Raw genomic sequence first — 21,631 nt, forward strand, 5'->3', positions numbered from 1 at the left:
ACCATTTTCAAAATCTGCTAAATAAAAATATAAACTAGAAATGACCTTAAACAGTGCAGACCTCCGCCCGGCCTTAAAGCCTAAAAAATATCCTGAATCCAGACAGTGAATAGGGATCACCCGCTAATTGTATCATTTTCTTATCCTACCCTATCCCATACGTGACAGTTCCTGAAAGTTAAATGAAAATCCACCAATAACTATTTGAGATATGCAGCATCACCCTAAGACCAGATGTGGGGCTGTGGTCTGCAGCTGTGAAGTCAGTAGTACTGATTGAGCTGACAGTGCCATGGGAGGAGGGACTGGAAGCTACCTATGAGAGAAAGAAGGCGAAGTATGCAGACCTGGTCGCGGAGTGCAGAAAAAGTGGATGGAGTGTGAGGCTGTACCCGGTGGAGGTGGGAGCCAGAGGCTTTGTGGGCAGATCAACACCACGCCTGCTCAAGGACCTGGGACTACGTGGAGCCACCCTGAGCAGATCCACCAAGGAGCTTTCAGAAGTAGCAGAGAAAGCTAGCCACTGGCTCTTGGCTGAAACGACGCGACAAGGCTTGGGGAGCAACATCCAAGTAGGTTTGCTGCAAGGGGTGTCAGGAGACGTTCACTGCCCCCGCCACCAGGAGATGTTCTGGGCTAAGGGGCGAATCATCAAAGAGAGGTGATCCTCAGCTGAAGACCCTGCAGCAAAACCTTTTCTGGTATGCGGTCAGGTTTACGCCTGCCTCAGGGAAGAGGACGTCCCTACCATGTACAGTCCACCACAGGCACCGGTGGAGGTGCGACAGGCCTAAGGCCCAGCGGCAAGACCACCTTTCTGTAATAAAATGAGTTATGTCGCTAAAAGAACGGACAAACAAACCCCAGCGAATATATAACCCCCTGGCGAAGGGCATTTACTATAATTTAAGGATAGGTTAATTGGCCACGTGTTGGTTTTGCTCGCCTGTTGCTTCCAAACAGGCTGCAAGAGACAGATTATTTGCGGAATAAAAAAAACTTTCTTGCCAGTCATTCGCCTCCCCATGTCCCTGCGCTTGGTGGAGGAGAGGGTGAAGCCGCTAGCAAACACACACAGAAGTTCAGCTTTTTAATTTAAAGGTAAGGTAGCTTAGTAGAAATTATCGAGATTATCCCCAAAATCAAATCACTTTTTCCTTATCCCATTTCCTGAAAGTTTCATTCAGTTATGTTACTAACCAGCCAACTAAGTAACTGACAACAACAAACCCCGGCAATTACATATACCTTCTGGGGGAAGTTAGAATGGAACAAATTGATATCAATTGATGTCAATTTTTTTTATTACAACAAAAAGTGTAACAAAAGTCTAATAAAAGTGACGGACGTTCCACATCGATTAGTTTCAGCTCCAACAATACTCCAGATGTCGCGTCAGTAGACTGCCATTGTTTTCCATAATTTAACAGGATGCTAAATAACTAGTCAACGAGAGGTGAGGGTTCTCATTCAGAGAAACACCGCCCCTGGCGCTTTTTTATAAAACTGCAAGTCACATGCTCAGCCCCCGCTGAAGAGCTATAACTTGTTATAAGATTCCCAGCCCTTGAAATTGTCCTGCATTTAGAAAGAAAAATGCACATCCCGTAATAAATGATTAAATGTCAGGACACTTTATATGATATTTTATGGCAAACATATTCCCAGCCCATTCCTGCTCAACAATTTGTTTCTAATGCTTTTTCATATTATTGAAAATCACCCTGTTGGTTGGGATGAAGCCAATTGGGTTGGTTAGCCCTGCTAACAAGGTGTCCCTTATTTAATTTTCAGGGAGTTGACAACCCTAGATAGATGGTGGCAGCTATTTCTTCTGGTCGGTAATTTTGGACAAATATGGGAGAACTGATATGCCCTGGTTACCATTGATGCCAACCAAACTATGTAGTTACTACGCTGTAGCATAATGAAATTTAGTTACCTGTTGAATGTTTAATAAATCGTAGATTATATGAAGATCATGTGACCTGGATATTTGAAATCATCCCACAAACAACTTAAGCAGGCCTGTTAGTTTTTGTTATGATGAAATCTTTACTTACCATCATGAGCTCCCTTTGAAATGACTTCCTCTCCTTGTTCTCAGTGTTGGTACATTCTTCTTTGAGTTTTTCCAGAACACAAGCCACCTTCTCCGGTTCATTGTCCAGCTCAGTCCGGCAGAAGTAATTGAGCGGCAAGTTCCCGTAGCCGAGCGCCTCGGCGAACGCCCTCCAATTCACCACGTTCTCCATGAGAACTGTCCTCACAGTGGCGTAGATATACGTAAGAAATTTGCAAGGTTTAAGGATTTGCTCCAACAGAGTCATTGTGGTCAGGTCTGGCCCACACCAATAAATGGGTTTGACCTTGCCTAGAACTAAAACGTTCTTGGCGTGGACCAGCCCCATCTTGCCTTGATAGTATCCGATGTACCACTCTTTGGTGCGCAGCTGCCCTCTTAGCTTAATTTTTTCCTCACTGAGCAGCGCGATCACGTCGCCTTTCTTGTACTCCAGCAGGTAGTTGCTCTTGTGCTGCCGAATTATCGTTTTAATTAACTTGCCAAATTTTATGCTGGTAATACAGCGATCCTGAAATTTGGGATATTTGGAGATGACAGCCAGTGGTGACAGGATGATCTTGTCCATCTCTTTCTTTTTTAAGAACCTCCTTTCTCCTGTCATCCTGGCTTCAGACTTTGGAGGTGGTTGCGGAGTTTGGATACAGAACTGGGTTAGAATACAATCCAACATGTCCTTGATTTGGACCCTGAGCGTGAAGTCTGAGATGTTATTGGGATTGTGCGATGACATTGCATAGATTAGCCGGCTGACCTTGCCCAGTTTGAGATGAAATCCCTGGATTATCCCACCACCCTCATTCACTTTCACCTGATAGTTGGATGTATTAGGGTACAACCCCACTTGTATGTCCTGGGGGAACCGCAGGACAAACTGATGCTTTCCCCATAACTGGAGGGTGACTGGAGGGGTGGAGCAAGTTGGCGGAAACACCTCGCTCATGAGTAAAGTCTTGGGGGCACAGTCATGCCCAAACATGGCCACAACTGTCTTGAAGGAGGGATGAATGTGCTTGGGTCCATAAACGGCAAGTGTTACCTTTCTCTCCACATGGTCCCACATGATTATGTTGTGACTGATGTACAGGGACTGAACCACAACCGCCACATACATGCACGGTTCATGACAGTCAAGACGCACTTGAACCATGTCCTTATAAACGTAACAATCGGTAATGGGTGTGTAAGGTCCGTCTTTGCAGTCACTCCGAACACACATCACTTCACAGGGGCTGCTCTCTGCCTTTAGTGTCATTGAAACGTTCATTTCCAAGGTGACAAAAGACTTGGTATTCATGTTGCTGAGTTTGATCTCCACCACTGGGCTGACAGTGGAGCGACAGTCACTATTGAGCTCCCGGGGAGGATCCAATAAGGCTTTCATGGAAATCTGCTGATAGTCCCCTTGGCTGACATGACCTTCTGGAACGTGCATGGTGATATGGGTGTCTGGGAGCTGAACTACACCTCCACTGCTGTCCAAGCTACACACGATGCTTGTCTCAATCGGCTGAGTCTGACCCCACCCGGGACTCTGACCTAGGGATTCCAGGTCATGGCAAGACCTGGTCAATTTTCGGTGTTTGAGCCACGCCGTTCTGAAGTCCTCTCTGCTCTGAAACTGCTCCGGTGAAGGGGCTTTTAGGCCCATGAAGAAACAAGCAGACATATTTGGATTTGATTGCTCTTGTAAAACAGTGAGTTGGGAAAGACTCTGGGAACGTTTACTCCTAAAAAAGGCGTCATCCCTGTGGAGTTGTTGCACAGTCTCTTGGTTGGGACAACCATTGAACTTGATATTATTGGTGTCCAAGTTGAAGCCTGTTGGACATGCAAGTGTGTCAAAAATAATGGAATCAGATGTGTTTGTTACACTTGCTTGTTTGCAATTCTGATCCAACGAACACAATAGAGGTTTACAAGACAAGGGACGATTGTTGATAGCTAGTGAGGGTTTAAAAGACCCCCCTTTCCACTCTCCCAACTCCTCAAACTCCTTCAGACTGTCCTCCTCCCCAAGTCTGTCAATCGTTCCACTGTTGCTAAGCGAATAATTCCTGAAGTTGAGCAGTTGGACATAGGCAGCAGGGATGTATCCCATCTCCTTGTTATTGTGTGCATACCACCACTCGCCACCTGAAGTGTCCAGCACAAAGAGGTGATCACCTTTGGAAAATTTCAGCGTGGTAAAGCTGCTCGAGCAATAATCCTTGATGGCGACTACTTCTTGTATGCCCTCACAGGAGGAAGCCATGCCCAGTCTTAAGGCACTCGGAGAAGGCACTGAAAGAAAACAGCGTTTTAATTGGTCAGTCACAGAGGATAAATACATTAAACAGACAAAAGTCTTTAGACACAACACTTCATTCGTTAATTCCATTATGGGTTGGGCTACAAAGCTTGATTAAAGGTTTTTTTTTAGATTTTGATCCTAGTATTGAATATCCTAATTTTGTTTCAGTTGACCTTAAATCATGTTTGGTGTAAAGGAAATTGAGGAGCATTAATAATAATACATTTTATTTGGTATAGCGCTTTTCAGGGTACTCAAAGACGCTTTACAGGATAAAAATTCCCATCAAAAACTGTTAGGATAAACCAAAACAGTGTTCTTCAACAGGCAAGCAGTCCGCGACCCTTAGGGGGTCTACAAAAGCTAGGTGGTCGTGGAATTTTTGGCCAACCTTTTTTTGATATATTTATTTTTGTGTGTAGAATGGTATAGATTACTATTTTTCACAAATGTAAATAAACATTAACATTGTCCACTTAACATCACTTACAGTTACCCCACTTTTTGGTTAACTTTAGGGACTTCAGTACATCCCCCATGTGCAGTGTGGCATTGAAGTGAAAGTGAACATCATACAAAGCTCAAAGAGGATAACCAATACAAGCTGCAAATTTGTTCCTTATTTCTTTACTATCGCGACAGACTGTCAATAGAGATAAAAAAGTATAAATGATGAAATATAGAATGGTTATTGATTCCGTGTCGTTAAAAGATCTGGGAGGAGACGGGACAATATTCTTCCTGATTAGCCTGGGACAATATTTTAGGAAGGCAGAAACGCCTGAAAGACAGCAACAGAGGTTAAAGAAGGTAGACGTGACTGCAAATCAACCACAGGGAAGTGTATCTGTTTGTCTTCTGTAGGTCTTTTATATAAATATAAGAATAATATAATATACAGTATATATATACATTTGTATATATCATTTTTTATAATTTGGTAGAATCTATTTAGGTTGTGGGGGGGTGGGGGGAAGGGGTAGCGGGGGGTGTATATTGTAGCGTCCCGGAAGAGTTAGTGCTGCAAGGGGTTCTGGGTATTTGTTCTGTTGTGTTTATGTTGTGTTACGGTGCGGATGTTCTCCCGAAATGTGTTTGTCATTCTTGTTTGGTGTGGGTTCACAGTGTGGCGCATATTTGTAACAGTGTTAAAGTTGTTTATACATTACCCTCAGTGTGACCTGTATGGCTGTTGACCAAGTATGCCTTGCATTCACTTGTGTGTGTGTGTGAAAAGCCGTAGATATTATGTGACTGGGCTGGCATGCAAAGGCAGTGCCTTTAAGGTTTATTGGCGCTCTGTACTTCTCCCTACGTCCGTGTACACAGCGGCGTTTTAAAAAGTCATACATTTTACTTTTTGAAACCGATACCGATAATTTCCGATATTACATTTTAAAGCGTTTATCGGCCGATAATATCGGCAGTCCGATATTATCGGACATCTCTAGTTCAAGCCTTTCTAAAAATGTTCATAATTTAAATAATTTTTATTTAATTTTTTTTTACATTTCAGGCAAATTGATGCACTTTATGTATTTTCTGTTAAAGACTAAAAACAATGGTAATATGGCAGTTTCCCACACATTCATTTATTTGTGGCGGCCCGCCACGAAATAATTACGTCCGCCACAAATTAAAAAAAAAATCAAATAAAAAAATCAAAAATAATTTTTTTATTTTTTTTTATTTTTTTGTCCTGTCCAGCTTCTCAGGCAAATCATATAGTTGATGTAGATGCCCATATAGGCTGTTCAGATTTACTTTACAAAAGAGAAGTGTAGGATACTTCTCTTGTTGCCTTATTTGTATTTGACTTTATTAAATGTATTTATATTAGAAACACAACATGTGTATATAACAAAGGGTGCAAAGTCTGCAGGCAGTAGGAAACACATGGTTATGTGTAGGGAGTAAAACTGATGGCAGTCTAAAGTTCAAGATTTTTGGAGCTCTTTGTTCAGTGGATCAGATGTTTGATGAAGCTCTGTGTCTATCTACCACCACTACTGTTTTCTGTTTATTTGTTACTGACTGTGGCAGGACACCTCTGCCTCTGTTTCACTTTATGTTGCTGGTAAATAATATGGTTGTAGTAGTAGGCTAAAGTTAAATTAGTATGCACTAATTAAAGGGGCAGAGGTTTATGAGACATTTTAGCTTTTATATTTTATAAGATATATTTTTTGTAAGAACCACAATTAATAAATATATTTCAGTGAATAACTTATTGTTCAAATCTGTATATAAATATGTACATAAAGTGTTGTAATTATATTGTAAAATGGATGGATGGATGGACGTTTAAAACAAAACTGTTATTATTAATTAGTAAGTATACATTTTTTGAGCCTTTTTAGAGAAAATCATATCATTGTAGTAGATTATGCAAATTGATCGATGATGTCATGGTGACCACACCCATAGCCACGCCCCCACTGCCACAGGTATCTTGGCAGTTTATGGGAAACACTGTATGGGTATTCTTTGTTGTAAGTTTATGTATATTTATTTATTTTTTTGTTTTCTTTAATGCTAATAGGGGACAATGTTATGCAGATGTATATTTTAATAGACAAAGGATACTGTTTAAAGTCACGGCGCAGTCGCGGCGGGCGCAAAACAATTCTTCTTGGGAGGCGTAACAGAAATTAATTGAGAAGCAGTTCACAGACGAGAAGGGCCAGGTGAATTTTGTGCAATAACAAGGTACCTCTAGGACCCGTTCAATTTTTAACGCAATTTTATACAAGATATTTAAGTAAGGGGTCCGGGATCCATCTGTACTTCTGATTGGGGGTCTTTACCCTGGAAAACATTGAATAACCCTGAACTAGAACAAAAAATGTGAGCCAACATCACTCTCTGATCTCATAAGAATTTCCACAGACACACTCCAAAAACTTGCAGAGGCTTGACAGAAGAGTGGACCAAAGGGACCAAGTCAACACTTTCTTCCATTTCAACTATCTTCAGCACCTGGTGTCCTACTCTAATGTTCCAGTGTATCTTGAGCATGTTTTCCTTGACTTGAAAAAATAAACTTAAAATGTCCTCTGAAGTTTTAATTCATTTCACTTTCCAGGACTCTCAAAGAAACGCAACGTCGATGAGAAAGTGCATAATTTGGTGGATAATTTACTATTCTTTTCAGTGTTTCCCATAAACTGCCAAGATACCTGTGGTGGTGGGGGCGTGGCTATGGGCGTGGTCACCATGACATCGTCGAGTAATTTGCATAATTTACTACAATGATATGATTTTCTCTAAAAAGGCTCAAAAAATGTATACTTACTAATTAATAATAACAGTTTTGTTTTAAACGTCCATCCATCCATCCATCCATCCATCCCTTTTACAATACAATTACAACACTTTATGTACATATTTATATACAGATTTGAACAATAAGTTATTCACTGAAATTTATTTATTATTTGTGGTTCTTACAAAAAATATATCTTATAAAATATAAAAGCTAAAATGTCTCATAAAGCTCTGCCCCTTTAATTAGTGCATACTAAATAATTTAACTTTAGCCTACTACTACAACCATATTATTTACCAGCAACATAAAGTGAAACAGAGGCAGAGGTGTCCTGCCACAGTCAGTAACAAATAAACAGAAAACAGTAGTGGTGGTAGATAGACACAGAACTTCATCAAACATCTGATCCACTGAACAAAGAGCTCCAAAAATCTTGAACTTGAGACTGCCATCAGTTTTACTCCCTACACATAACCATGTGTTTCCTACTGCCTGCAGACTTTGCACCCTTTGTTATATACACATGTTGTGTTTCTAATATAACTACATTTAATAAAGTCAAATACAAATAAGGCAACAAGAGAAGTATCCTACACTTCTCTTTTGTAAAGTAAATCTGAACAGCCGATATGGGCATCTACATCAACTATATGATTTGCCATAAAAGCTGGAGAGGACAAAAAAAATAAAAATAAAAAAAAAATAAAAAAATAAAAAGTAATTTTTTTTAATTTTTTTAAATTTGTGGCGGACGTAATTCTTTCGTGGCGGGCCGCCACAAATAAATGAATGTGTGGGAAACACTGCTTTTCTTAGTGCATACAAAGCTTATCACCAAAGCAGTTACAAAGTGCAACTGATGAAGGGACGTGAGGACATTTTTAGAGGCTAACTGAACTGACTGTTCATTTGAAAAGAACATGTCAGCCTATCATTCTGACCTATGACATCAGTAAAGCTGGTTGGCACCCCCTCATCTTGTTCCATGAGCGTCCCTTCTGACTTGCAGCGAGGGAGGAGGTGATTGTTGCTCGTCATTCGGACGATTCGATGGGCAGCCATGGTCCGTCCAGAGGATGGCTGCTTTTCATCTGTAAATGAATGAAATTGTGTTTAATTGAAGTCATCATGTTTACAACAACTGACATTAAATGATAATACAATACATTTACTTTGTCATAATAACATAATGTTAACATTAAATGTTAAAGGCCTTCTGAAATGAATTTGTTTTATTTAAACGGGACTAGCAGATCCATTCTATGTGTCATACTTGATCATTTCGCGATATTGCCATATTTTTGCTGAAAGGATTTAGTAGAGAAAATTGACGATAAAGTTCGCAACTTTTGCTCCCTGATAAAAAAAACGCCTTGCCTGTACCGGAAGTAGCGTGACGTCACAGGAGCTAGTATTCCTCACAATTCCCCATTGTTTACAATGGAGCGAGAGAGAGATTCGGAGCGACAAAGCGACGATTACCCCATTAATTTGAGCGAGGATGAAAGATTTGTGGATGAGGAACGTTAGAGTGAATGACTAGAGAGGCAGTGAAGGACGTATCTTTTTTTGCTCTGACCGTAACTTAGGTACAAGCTGGCTCATTGGATTCCACACTCTCTCCTTTTTCTATTGTGGATCACGGATTTGTATTTTAAACCACCTCAGATACTATATCCTCTTGAAAATGACAGTCAAGAACGCGAAATGGACATTCACAGTGACTTTTATCTCCACGACAATACATCGGTAAAAAACTTAGCTACGGAGCTAACGTGATAGCATCGTTCTCAAATGCAGATAGAAACAAAATACATAAATCCCTGACTGGAAGGATAGACAGAAGATCAACAATACTATTAAACCATGGACATGTAACTACACGGTTAATAATTCTCAGCCTGGCAAAGCTTAACAATGCTTTTGCTAACGACGCTGAAGCTAACTTAGCAACTTAGCAACCGGACCTCACAGAGCTATGACAAAAACATTAGCACTCCACCTACGCCAGCCAGCCCTCATCTGCTGATCAACACCCGTGCTCACCTTCGTTCCAGCGATCGACGGCGTGACGAAGGACTTCACCCGATCATCCGTGCAGTTGGTGGCTAGCATCGGCTAGGCGTCTGCTATCCAAGTAAGTAGTCCTTGTTGTGTTGCTACAGCCAGCCGCTAATACACCGATCCCACCTACAACTTTCTTCTTTGCAGTCTTCATTGTTCATTAAACAAATTGCAAAAGATTCACCAACACAGATGTCCAGAATACTGTGGAATTATGAGATGAAAACAGAGCTGTTTTGTATTGGCTTCAACGGGACCTGAATACTTCCGTTGCCGTCGTGACGTCATGCGCATACGTCATATCCAAAGGAGTTTTTCAACCGGAAGTTTAGCGGGAAATTTAAAATTGCACTTTATAAGTTAACCCGGCCGTATTGGCATGTGTTGCAATGTTAAGATTTCATCATTGATATATAAACTATCAGACTGCGTGGTCGGTAGTAGTGGCTTTCAGTAGGCCTTTAAGATAATGTTGTTTTTTATAATGGAAACGCTAAGGTTGAGCAAATTTTGTACCAAGACACCGACGTATTCAGATTATCTCCCATGATTTTTGACATTGTTGAAGCCTTAAATGTCTGATTTTATGGGCGGTTTTATGCCATGTTTTTTTCAGCAGTTGGTTATTATAAAACTGCGTGAAAAAATAAAAGTTGAAATAGCTGCCGTTTTGCCTCTGTGTATTATTATAGGACCATGTGTTGAAGAATGAGTAAATAGTAGGGGTGTAACGGTACAAACAAATTTCGGTTCGGTACGTACCTCGGTTTAGAGGTCACGGTTCGGTTCATTTTCGGTACAGTAAGAAAACAACAAAATATACATTTTTGGGTTATTTATATACCAAATTTGCAAAATCTTCCACCAAAAATATTTTTCTTAGTGGAATATTTGATGTGAAGTAATGGGAACCTTGGATAGGTCAATAATTCATAATAACATTGATTTTGATTCAATATTATGTTTTGAGCAATGACAGTTTGAAAGAAAAAAAAAAAGCTTTGTTTTATTAGTCAACATTGCAACTTTTTCTAAATTACCTTTAACCTTTAAGCTTTTTTATTTCACTTTTGTTTAGGGCTGCAACAACTAATCGATTAAATCGATTAAAATTGATTATAAAAATAGTTGGCGATTAATTTAGTCGTCGATTCGTTGGATCTATGCTATGCGCATGCGCAGAGGCTACTTTTTTATTTTTTTATATACACTACCGTTCAAAAGTTTGGGGTCACCCAAACAATTTTGTGGAATAGCCTTCATTTCTAAGAACAAGAATAGACTGTCGAGTTTCAGATGAAAGTTCTCTTTTTCTGGCCATTTTGAGCGCTTAATTGACCCCACAAATGTGATGCTCCAGAAACTCAATCTGCTCAAAGGAAGGTGAGTTTTGTAGCTTCTGTAACGAGCTAAACTGTTTTCAGATGTGTGAACATGATTGCACAAGGGTTTTCTAATCAATTAGCCTTCTGAGCCAATGAGCAAACACATTGTACCATTAGAACACTGGAGTGATAGTTTCTGGAAATGGGCCTCTATACACCTATGTAGATATTGCACCAAAAACCAGACATTTGCAGCTAGAATAGTCATTTACCACATTAGCAATGTATAGAAAACTGACCTTCCTTTGAGCAGATTGAGTTTCTGGAGCATCACATTTGTGGGGTCAATTAAACGCTCAAAATGGCCAGAAAAAAGAGAACTTTCATCTGAAACTCGACAGTCTATTCTTGTTCTTAGAAATGAAGGCTATTCCACAAAATTGTTTGGGTGACCCCAAACTTTTAAACGGTAGTGTATATTTTGTTGTTTTCTTACTGTACCGAAAATGAACCGAACCGTGACCTCTAAACCGAGGTACGTACCGAACCGAAATTTTTGTGTACCGTTACACCCCTAGCAATCATACATGTGTCCAAATGTCGCTATTATAAAGTTATAAAGTAGTGATTTACTATTATTAGAAATACTATTAGAATATGTTAACTGTTGTAATTAAATAAATACCCTTCAAAAAATGTGTCACGTCAGACACATTTTAATATTCTAAATTGTGAAGATAAAAACTGTCAATAAACAACAATAAACCCTTTTGACTTTATAGAGTGTCCTGTTGCTGCTCAGAAAGGATGAAGAGTAGGGATGTCCGATAATGGCTTTTTGCCGATATCCGACATTCCGATATTGTCCAACTCTTTAATTACCGATACCGATATCAACCGATACCGATATCAACCGATATATGCAGTCGTGGAATTAACACATTATTATGCCTAATTTGGACAACCAGGTATGGTGAAGATAAGGTACTTTTAAAAAAAAATAGTAAAATAAGATAAATAAATTAAAAACATTTTCTTGAATAAAAAAAAAAAAGTACAACAATATAAAAACAGTTACATAGAAACTAGTAATGAATGAAAATTAGTAAAATTAACTGTTAAAGGTTAGTACTATTAGTGGACCTGCAGCACGCACAATCATGTGTGCTTACGGACTGTATCCCTTGCAGACTGTATTGATATATATTGATATATAATGTAGGAAGCAGAATATTAATAACAGAAAGAAACAACCCTTTTGTGTGAATGAGTGTAAATGGGGGAGGGAGGTTTTTTGGGTTGGTGCACTAATTGTAAGTGTATCTTGTGTTTTTTATGTTGATTTAATAAAAAAAAATAAAAATTTAAAAAAACAAAAAACGATACCGATAATAAAAAAAACGATACCGATAATTTCCGATATTACATTTTAACGCATATATCGGCCGATAATATCAATAAACACACAGTCCAGCACAATCACATTCCCACATTCTGATGCCTACACGTGAACTTTTATCCAGCACTGTTGGAGAAACTGTAAAGGAGCTGGATGCTAACCACTGCCAAAGAACTTTGCGATATCAACGCATTCCTGTCAAGCTGATGGGGTTGAACAGCGGCGAGAACATCTGGGAGACGCATGTTTAATTAGCTTCTAATCTCTAGGTGGCTGTCGCTGTAATAACTATTTCCAGCAGCCATATGCGCAGCGTTTTATCAGCTACCCATCACCGCTGCATGGAATGTTGCAGGACAAAGACTTGCCGGCCGGCTCATAATATTTAAACACAGCCAGAAGCAGGAAGGAAGATTAATTGAGTTGATGGAAACCTCCCTCAATACAGTACTAAAATAGTCTGAAAGAAGAAGGTCGGTCCGAAAGAAGATGAAGATGAAGCAGGAGGTGGAACAAAACAAAGATCAAATGTGTTTGCATGTGTTTTGATTAGGACTGTCAAACGTATTTGCAATTTGTCCACAGTTAACTCAAATTTATTCGCAATTAATCGCAGATAAGTAAAAATGTTCATTATTAAGTCGACCCTAGGCAGATAATTTTCATCTTTATTAACCAACACTGGACAATTAGTTTGTTTCAATGAAACATTTTTTTAAACAGCTCACCACAAATAAGATACAAACACGTTTTTAATGAGAATTTAAAAAAAAAACATACATATGTGTCTAGCCAAATTTAGCACCGCATTTTTCAGAGTATAAGTCGCTCCGGAGTATAAGTCGCACCGGCCGAAAATGCATAATAAAGAAGGAATAAAACATATATAAGTCGCTTTTTTGGGGGAAATTTATTTGATAAAAGCCAACACCAAGAATAGACATTTGAAAGGCAATTTAGAATAAATATAGAATAGTGAACAACAGGCTGAATAAGTGTACGTTATATCATACTTGCCAACCCTCCCGTTTTTAGCGTATTCAGCGCCTCTCCCGACAACCTCCCGGCAGAGATTTTCTCCCGACAAACTCCCGGTATTCAGCCGGAGCTGGAGGCCACGCCCCCTCCAGCTCAATGCGGACCTGAGACTGAGTGGGGACAGCCTGTTCTCACGTCCGCTTTCCCACAAAATAAACAGCTTGCCTGCCCAAAGACGTCATAACATCTAGGGCTTTTATAGAGTGCACAACTGCGCACACAACAAGGAGACGAAGCAGAAGAACGAGGAAATTACAGACATGGCGGCCGAAATGATATACTCATCATGAACGGAGAAGTTTAACAGGACAATACTGCCATCTAATGGATAGCCACTGGAACACTGAAATTCAAGTATTTTTTTTCTTTCTATGTAAATAAAATAAAAATAAAAATATATGTATATAGCTAGAATTCACTGAAAGTCAAGTATTTCATACATATATATATATATATATATATATATATATATATATATATATATATATATATATATATATATATATATATATATATATATATATATATATATATATATATATATATATGAAATATATATGAAATACTCGAGTTGGGGAATTCTAGCTGTAAATAACCACGCCCCCAAATTGTACTTCTAAGAGTAGTTTTAATGCACCGTACTTTTACTTTTACTTGAGTATATTTATAGAGAAGAAACGCTACCTTTACTCCGCTCCATTTATCTACATTCAGCTCGCTACTCGCTACTGATTTTTATCGATCTGTTAATGCACGCTTTGTTTGTTTTGGTTTGTCAGACAGACCTTCAAAGTAGGATCTATCGCATGCCTGCGTTTCACCAATCAAATGCAGTCACTGGTGACGTTTGACTCCGTTTCACCAATCAAACAGAGCCAGGCGGTCACGTGATTAACTGCACATAAAGTTTCAGCGGCAACAAGCTTAAGCTTACATGAACTCAACGTCAAATTTGAGGAAGTACATCGCAGTAAGTAACGTTGGTAGATATTTTGGCTGTCACCGTAGGCTGATGTTAGCTTCCCTGCTATGAATCACTGTCAAATGTACATCGTGTGGGGACATTTATTAACGCACTGCAGCCTCATAGAGAGACAGACAAAGACACACACACACACACTCACACACACACACACACACACACACACATGCATACAAACACCAATCAGAAGTGCACAGTGTGTTCCCAGGTGCAGCCCACACCTATCAGTTTAAGGTGTGCGTAAAGGCTAACTTGTTATTTTCCTTTGTAATCTCTGCCTACTGAGCCTATGGTGCTGTTAAGTTATTGTGGCTCAATTTGCCTTAATTTTTTTATGTTAATGTCTTATTATTTAATATATATTATTGTTTTAGTTGCTTAAGAGATATTCCTGGCTCTGAATTTGCTCATTGCTATTTTTATGTTTTTGTGCATTATTTGTTGCCGTCATCATTAAACGAACAGGTTACTCATCAGTTACTCAGTACTTGAGTAGTTTTTTCAAAACATACTTTTTACTTTTACTCAAGTAAATATTTGGATGACTACTCCTTACTTTTACTTGAGTAATAAATCTTTAAAGTAACAGTACTCTAACTTGAGTACAATTTCTGGCTACTCTACCCACCTCTGGTCAGGACGCATCCGCGTTAATCAGACGTTAAAAAAAATAGTGCAGTTAAAGTTAACGCGTTATTATTGCATTAACTTTGACAGCCCTAGTTTTTATCAAAATAATTGAACTGCATAGGTCCTGTTTGTGTTCGTATATGTGAATGTGTACGTGTATGTTTATGTGTACGTGTATGTTTACGTGTACGTGTGTGTGATTAATAGGGATTTTCAGATTACCAGGTGATGTTACCGGCAGGGCGAAAATACAGTACGTCTTGCTCGCACGGGTCAAAGCTCACTGACTTACCGTATCTTCAATGCTCATCAAAGCAAGAACAATAATTAAATTAACTAATGCCTATAAGTAGGGGGGAAAAGCCATACCAATCTTTAATATGTCACACAAACCTTATAACCAAGTTATAAACATTTGCTTCTTTCTACTCCCTTTCGAATGCAACACCATGTTCCTTCGTTTTGTACAGAATTTTCTCTTGTTATTGTTTCATTATTGTCGTGTTGTTGTGTTCAAAACAAATCGGGGATCTTAAATGAGTTGAACCAGCTTTTTACTTTGACGCCGCAAGACCTGAGTAGCTCCTTCAGCAACAGACGTCTTCATTCGCAGTGCAGGAAGGAGCTCTGCTGCAGGTCATTCCTTCCCACATGCAGGCAAGATTGCATAACACAAAGTATTAATTACTGTAATATAGTGAATTATTTTTAGTGTGCAATATGCATGTTGCTATACTACTAATGTGTATACTACTAAGGGGTTAAAGAAGGTGGACATGACATGACTAACATGAGTAACATTAGCAGTTTATACGACAAATGTTGTTTTTTTTCTCCTTCTTACATTGCATTACTTTTTTACTCAATTACAGTTTTTTAAAGTCATGTTTACTGTTGTCCTGTTACCGTATTTTTCGGAGTATAAGTCGCACCGGCCGAAAATGCATAATAAAGAAGGAAAAAAACATATATAAGTCGCACTGGAGTATAAGTCGCATTTTTTGGGGAAATGTATTTGATAAAAGCCAACACCAAGAATAGACATTTGAAAGGCAATTTAAAATAAATAAAGAATAGTGAACAACAGGCTTAATAAGTGTACGTTATATGAGGCATAAATAACCAACTGAGTAGGTGCCTGGTATGTTAACGTAACATATTATGGTAAGAGTCATTCAAATAACTATAACATATAGAACATGCTATACGTTTACCAAACAATCTGTCACTCTTAATCACTAAATCCCATGAAATCTTATACGTCTAGTCTCTTACGTGAATGAGATAAATAATATTATTTGATATTTTACGGTAATGTGTTAATAATTTCACACATAAGTCGCTCCTGAGTATAAGTCGCACATCCGGCCAAACTATGAAAAAAACTGCGACTTATAGTCCGAAAAATACGGTACTTACATTTTATATTGCAACCGTAAAATGTCTTAAGTGTTTGATAAACAAGGTATATGCCAGGGATTCTCTAACCGTGGTTCGCGTACCATTAGTGGTACACGAGCTCCATCTAGTACAGGGGTGTCAAACGTACGGCCAGGTTTTATCCGGCCCGCGGGATGAGTTTGCCAAGTATAAAAATCAACCTGAAATTTTTGAATGAAAGAAACAGCTGTTCTAAATGTGTCCACTGGATGTCACAATAGCAATTACTTGTATCTTTGTACAAAATAAACCACGTGATGTTAGTGCACCAGTCGAGGAAAATGAGCAAACTACATAAATAACATACTGTAATTTGATTTTGATATCATTTTTTTCATCTTGACAGATTGAAAATGAACACCAATGAGTTGACTGATGAACGTTATCACATCATTTATTCAGAAAATATAAATAACGGCAAATAAAGATTACCATTAACCCTTGTGTAATGTTCATATTGTTGTTACTCAGCCAGCGTTGTTGGGTCTGATGGACCCGTTGCATTTTGTGGCTTTTAATGCCTCACAATCCAACACTTTGATGTTAAAATACTGAACGGATGTTACCTTATCCCAATAAACATCTGTTCAGTATTTTAACATAAAAGTGTTGGACGGAAAATTTCTCTGCCCGTTTCTGCATCCCACAGGGATTCTTCTTTTTGTGTTTCTGCACCTGCGGTTCCCACACAAGGTTGAAACATTGTTTGTCAACACTGTCTGCTCTCTTTTTCTCGCACATTTGACCCTCTGACGTTCTGTGTACCTACACTCTGTCCTCCTCCTGTCTAGTCCTGCTGTGTGTGTGTGTGTGTGTGTGTGTGTGTGTGTGTGTGTGTGTGTGTGTGTGTGTGTGTGTGTGTGTGTGTGTGTGGTACACAGAACATCAATTTCCACACTTCTATTAGCCCTGGGTCCAGTGGACCCGGACATCTTATATGTAATAGAAATGTGTAGGGGGGCGTATGGTGTGTGGTCATTAAAGGCCTACTGAAAGCCACTACTAGCGACCACGCAGTCTGATAGTTTATATATCAATGATGAAATCTTAACATTGCAACACATGCCAATACGGCCGGGTTAACTTATAAAGTGACATTTTAAATTTCCCGCTAAACTTCCGGTTGAAAACATCTATGTATGATGACGTATGCGCGTGACGTGAATAGTTAAACGGAAGTATTCGGACACCATTGAATCCAATACAAAATAGCTCTGTTTTCATCTCATAATTCCACAGTATTCTGGACATCTGTGGTGGTGAATCTTTTGCAATTTGTTTAATGAACAGTGGAGACTGCAAAGAAGAAAGCTGTAGGTGGGATCGTGTATTAGCGGCTGGCTGTAGCAACACAACCAGGAGGACTTTGACTTGGATAGCAGACGCGCTATCCGACGCTAGCCGCCGACCGCACGGATGATCGGGTGAAGTCCTTCGTTCTTCCGTCGATCGCTGGAACGCAGGTGAGCACGGGTGTTGATGAGCAGATGAGGGCTGGCTGGCGTAGGTGGAGCGCTAATGTTTTTATCATAGCTCTGTGAGGTCCCGTTACTAAGTTAGCTTCAATGGCGTCGTTAGCAACAGCATTGTTAAGCTTTGCCAGGCTGGAAAGCATTAACCGTGTAGTTACATGTCCATGGTTTAATAGTATTGTTGATTTTCTGTCTATCCTTCCAGTCAGGGGTTATTTCTTTAGTTTCTATCTGAATTTAAGCACGATGCTATCACGTTAGCTCCGTAGCTAAAGTGCTTCGCCGATGTATTGTCGTGGAGATAAAAGTCACTGTGAATGTCCATTTCGCGTTCTGGACTCTCATTTTCAAGAGGATAAAGTATCCGAGGTGGTTTAAAATACAAATCCGTGATCCACAATAGAAAAAGGAGAGAGTGTGGAATCCAATGAGCCAGCTTGTACCTAAGTTACGGTCAGAGCGAAAAAAGATGCGTCCTGCACTGCACTCTAGTCCTTCAGTCTCACATTCCTCATCCACAAATCTTTCATCCTGGCTCAAATTAATGGGGTAATCGTCGCTTTCTCTGTCCGAATCGCTCTCGCTGCGTTGAAAACAATAGGAAAATATGAGGAGGTGAACAACTGACTACGTCACGCTACTTCCGGTAGGGGCAAGGCTTTTTTTTTATCAGAGACCAAAAGTTGCGAACTTTATCGTCGTTGTTCTTTACTAAATCCTTTCAGCAAAAATATGGCAATATCGCAAAATGATCAAGTAGGACACATAGAATGGATCTGCTATCCCCGTTTAAATAAAACAATTTCATTTCAGTAGGCCTTTAAATATGTATTCTGATATATGTTCTTCACAGAAAATGAGCCAAAGTCAGTGAGTCTCAGTTTGAAAAATTAATTAATAGTATAATTTTTCTTTTGATACAAAATTAAAACGGGTCCCACAGATCCGAACACCACACACGATATGTAAGTATAAAAAACAACAACATTATGATATGTACATTTTCAGAATGGGCTCGTTCTATTTTTAAACACAGCAAACAATCCGAAAGTTGTCTTTATTTTTAAGTTATCGTGCCGGGATTTTACCAGTCCGGCCCACTCGGGTGTAGATTGTCCTCAATGTGGCCCCCGGTCTAAAATGAGTTTGACACCCCTACTAGATTCTAGTAGTATAATATTCAAACTAGGGCTGAAACAACTAATCGATTAAATCGATTAAAATCGATAATAAAAATAGTTGGCGATTAGTTTAGTCATCGATTCGTTGGATCTATGCTACGCGCATGCGCAGAGGCAATTATTATTATTTTTATTTTTTAAATAAACATTTATTTAGAAACTGCAAAATGTACAAACAGCTGGGAAACAATAAGTATGGTGCCAGTATGTTGTTTTTTTCCCCAATAAAATACTGGAAAGGATAGAAATGTAGTTTGTCCCTTATCTGATTATTAATCGAAGTAATAATCGACAGATTAATCGATTATAAAATTAATCGTTAGTTGCAGCCCTAATTCAAACACAGTGTTACTGGTTAAAGCGTGTGTAATGTGGCCAAAAATATTAAATAAAACCTCTGCCTTGTTTTCATTGGATTTTAGGCCTACTATGCTACTGCATGTTAATGTTGGTCATTATGGTGGCACTACGGTTGGGTATCTTAAATTACTCAAACACACAAATTTGTCTTGTTACTAAAGGTAATCAGTTCGATGTGAAATAGCTCAAATAATATAAAAGTAATGTCAACTGACCACTTTTTGGCTCCAAGTCCGTCCACTTTGGCAAGGTGCACGACCGCTTCTTCCTGTCGCCCTGACGTCGCCTCACATCCCCACAAGAACATTAAACATATGTATTACGATATGTCGATGGATGAAGTACAAAGTCACTCCAAAAAGAGCAGAAGTTGGGCAGCGGACAAGACGCTGCGAACCGCGGGGCTTGTAACTATGAGAGGAGGCAGGAGGCTGCCGTAGCTGCTGGATGGAGGAGGCAATGTGACGTCACAGCCAGGGGGCGGGAACAACCGCGCATGCGTACAAAGACATACCCACTTAACCACATCTTCAGCTGGATTGTTTGTTTGTTTATTTTTTGAATACACTGTAGCACTTTGAGGTTGTTTGCTCAATGTAAAGTGCTTTTACAAATAAAATGTATTATTATTTGATTTTTAATTTAAATTGAAATGTCCTAAATGGGCCCTCGACAACTTGTTGACTTTAACTCACAGGTGTCAAACTCAAGGCCCGGGGGCCAGATCCGGCCTGCTACATCAGAATCAGAATAGAATAGAATAGAAAGTACTTTATTGATCCCTGGGGGAAATTCAGCGCCACAGTTCGCTTACAATAGACAATAAACACTTAGGTATTTTTTACATGTGAATAATATAAATACAGTCTATTATACAGCATTATTGTGAATTAGTGAATTACATTTATATAGCGCTTTTTCTCAAATCACTCAAAGCGCTTTACATTGTGAAACCCAATATCTAAGTTACATTTAAACCAGTGTGGGTGGCACTGGGAGCAGGTGGGTAAAGTGTCTTGCCCAAGGACACAACGGCAGTGACTAGGATGGCGGAAGCGGGGATCGAACCTGCAACCCTCAAGTTGCTGGCACGGCCGCTCTACCAACCGAGCTATACCGTCCCATTATTCACATGTGAATAATATAAATACAGTCTATTATACAGCATTATTCACATGTGAATAATATAAATACAGTCTATTATACAGCATTATTCACATGTGAATAATATAAATACAGTCTATTGTACAGCATTATTCACATGTGAATAATATAAATACAGTTTATTATACAGCATTATTCACATGTGAATATTATAAATACAGTCTATTATACAGCATTATTCACATGTGAATAATATAAATACAGTCTATTATACAGCATTATTCACATGTGAATAATATAAATACAGTCTATTATACAGCATTATTCACAAGTGAATAATATAAATACAGTCTATTATACAGCATTATTCGCATGTGAATAATATAAATACAGTCTATTATACAGCATTATTGACATGTGAATAATATAAATACAGTCTATTATACAGCATTATTCACATGTGACTAATATAAATACAGTCTATTATACAGCATTATTCACATGTGAATAATATAAATACAGTGTATTATACAGCATTATTCACATGTGAATAATATAAATACAGTCTATTATACAGCATTATTCACATGTGACTAATATAAATACAGTCTATTATACAGCATTATTCACATGTGAATAATATACTGTATTTATATTATTATACAGCATTATTCACATGTGAATAATATAAATACAGTCTATTATACAGCATTATTCACATGTGAATAATATAAATACAGAGTATTATACAGCATTATTTACATGTGAATAATATAAATACAGTCTATTATACAGCATTATTCACATGTGAATAATATAAATACAGTCTATTATACAGCATTATTCACATGTGAATAATGTAATGGTAGTTGCATTTGTATGAATTTAAGTTGTAAAGTAGTTATAAGCTGTTGTAATAATCAACTATTAGTTTCTGGTTTCCTAATAAACCATCTATCCATTTTGTACCGATTGTCCCTATCGGAGTCGCA

General features: G+C 38.6%; 1 protein-coding gene across 1 annotated transcript in view; it reads right to left on the bottom strand.

Moving 5' to 3' along the window:
- The window catches only part of LOC133655218 (SH3 domain-binding protein 4-A-like), a 31,570-nt gene extending 11,606 nt beyond the window's left edge, over positions 1–19,964 (bottom strand). Inside the window, exons 1-3 of the mRNA XM_062055223.1 lie at positions 19,751–19,964; positions 8,586–8,735; positions 2,064–4,366 (exon numbers count right to left, since the gene is read on the bottom strand). Of these exons, the coding sequence (XP_061911207.1) occupies positions 2,064–4,366; positions 8,586–8,706 (2,424 nt within the window). The 5' untranslated portion in view covers positions 8,707–8,735; positions 19,751–19,964. The remainder of the gene's footprint in view (positions 1–2,063; positions 4,367–8,585; positions 8,736–19,750) is intronic.
- Positions 19,965–21,631: the final 1,667 nt, after the last annotated feature.

Source organism: Entelurus aequoreus, linkage group LG01, assembly GCF_033978785.1.
Source record: "Entelurus aequoreus isolate RoL-2023_Sb linkage group LG01, RoL_Eaeq_v1.1, whole genome shotgun sequence".
NCBI classification, from domain to species: Eukaryota; Metazoa; Chordata; class Actinopteri; order Syngnathiformes; family Syngnathidae; genus Entelurus; species Entelurus aequoreus.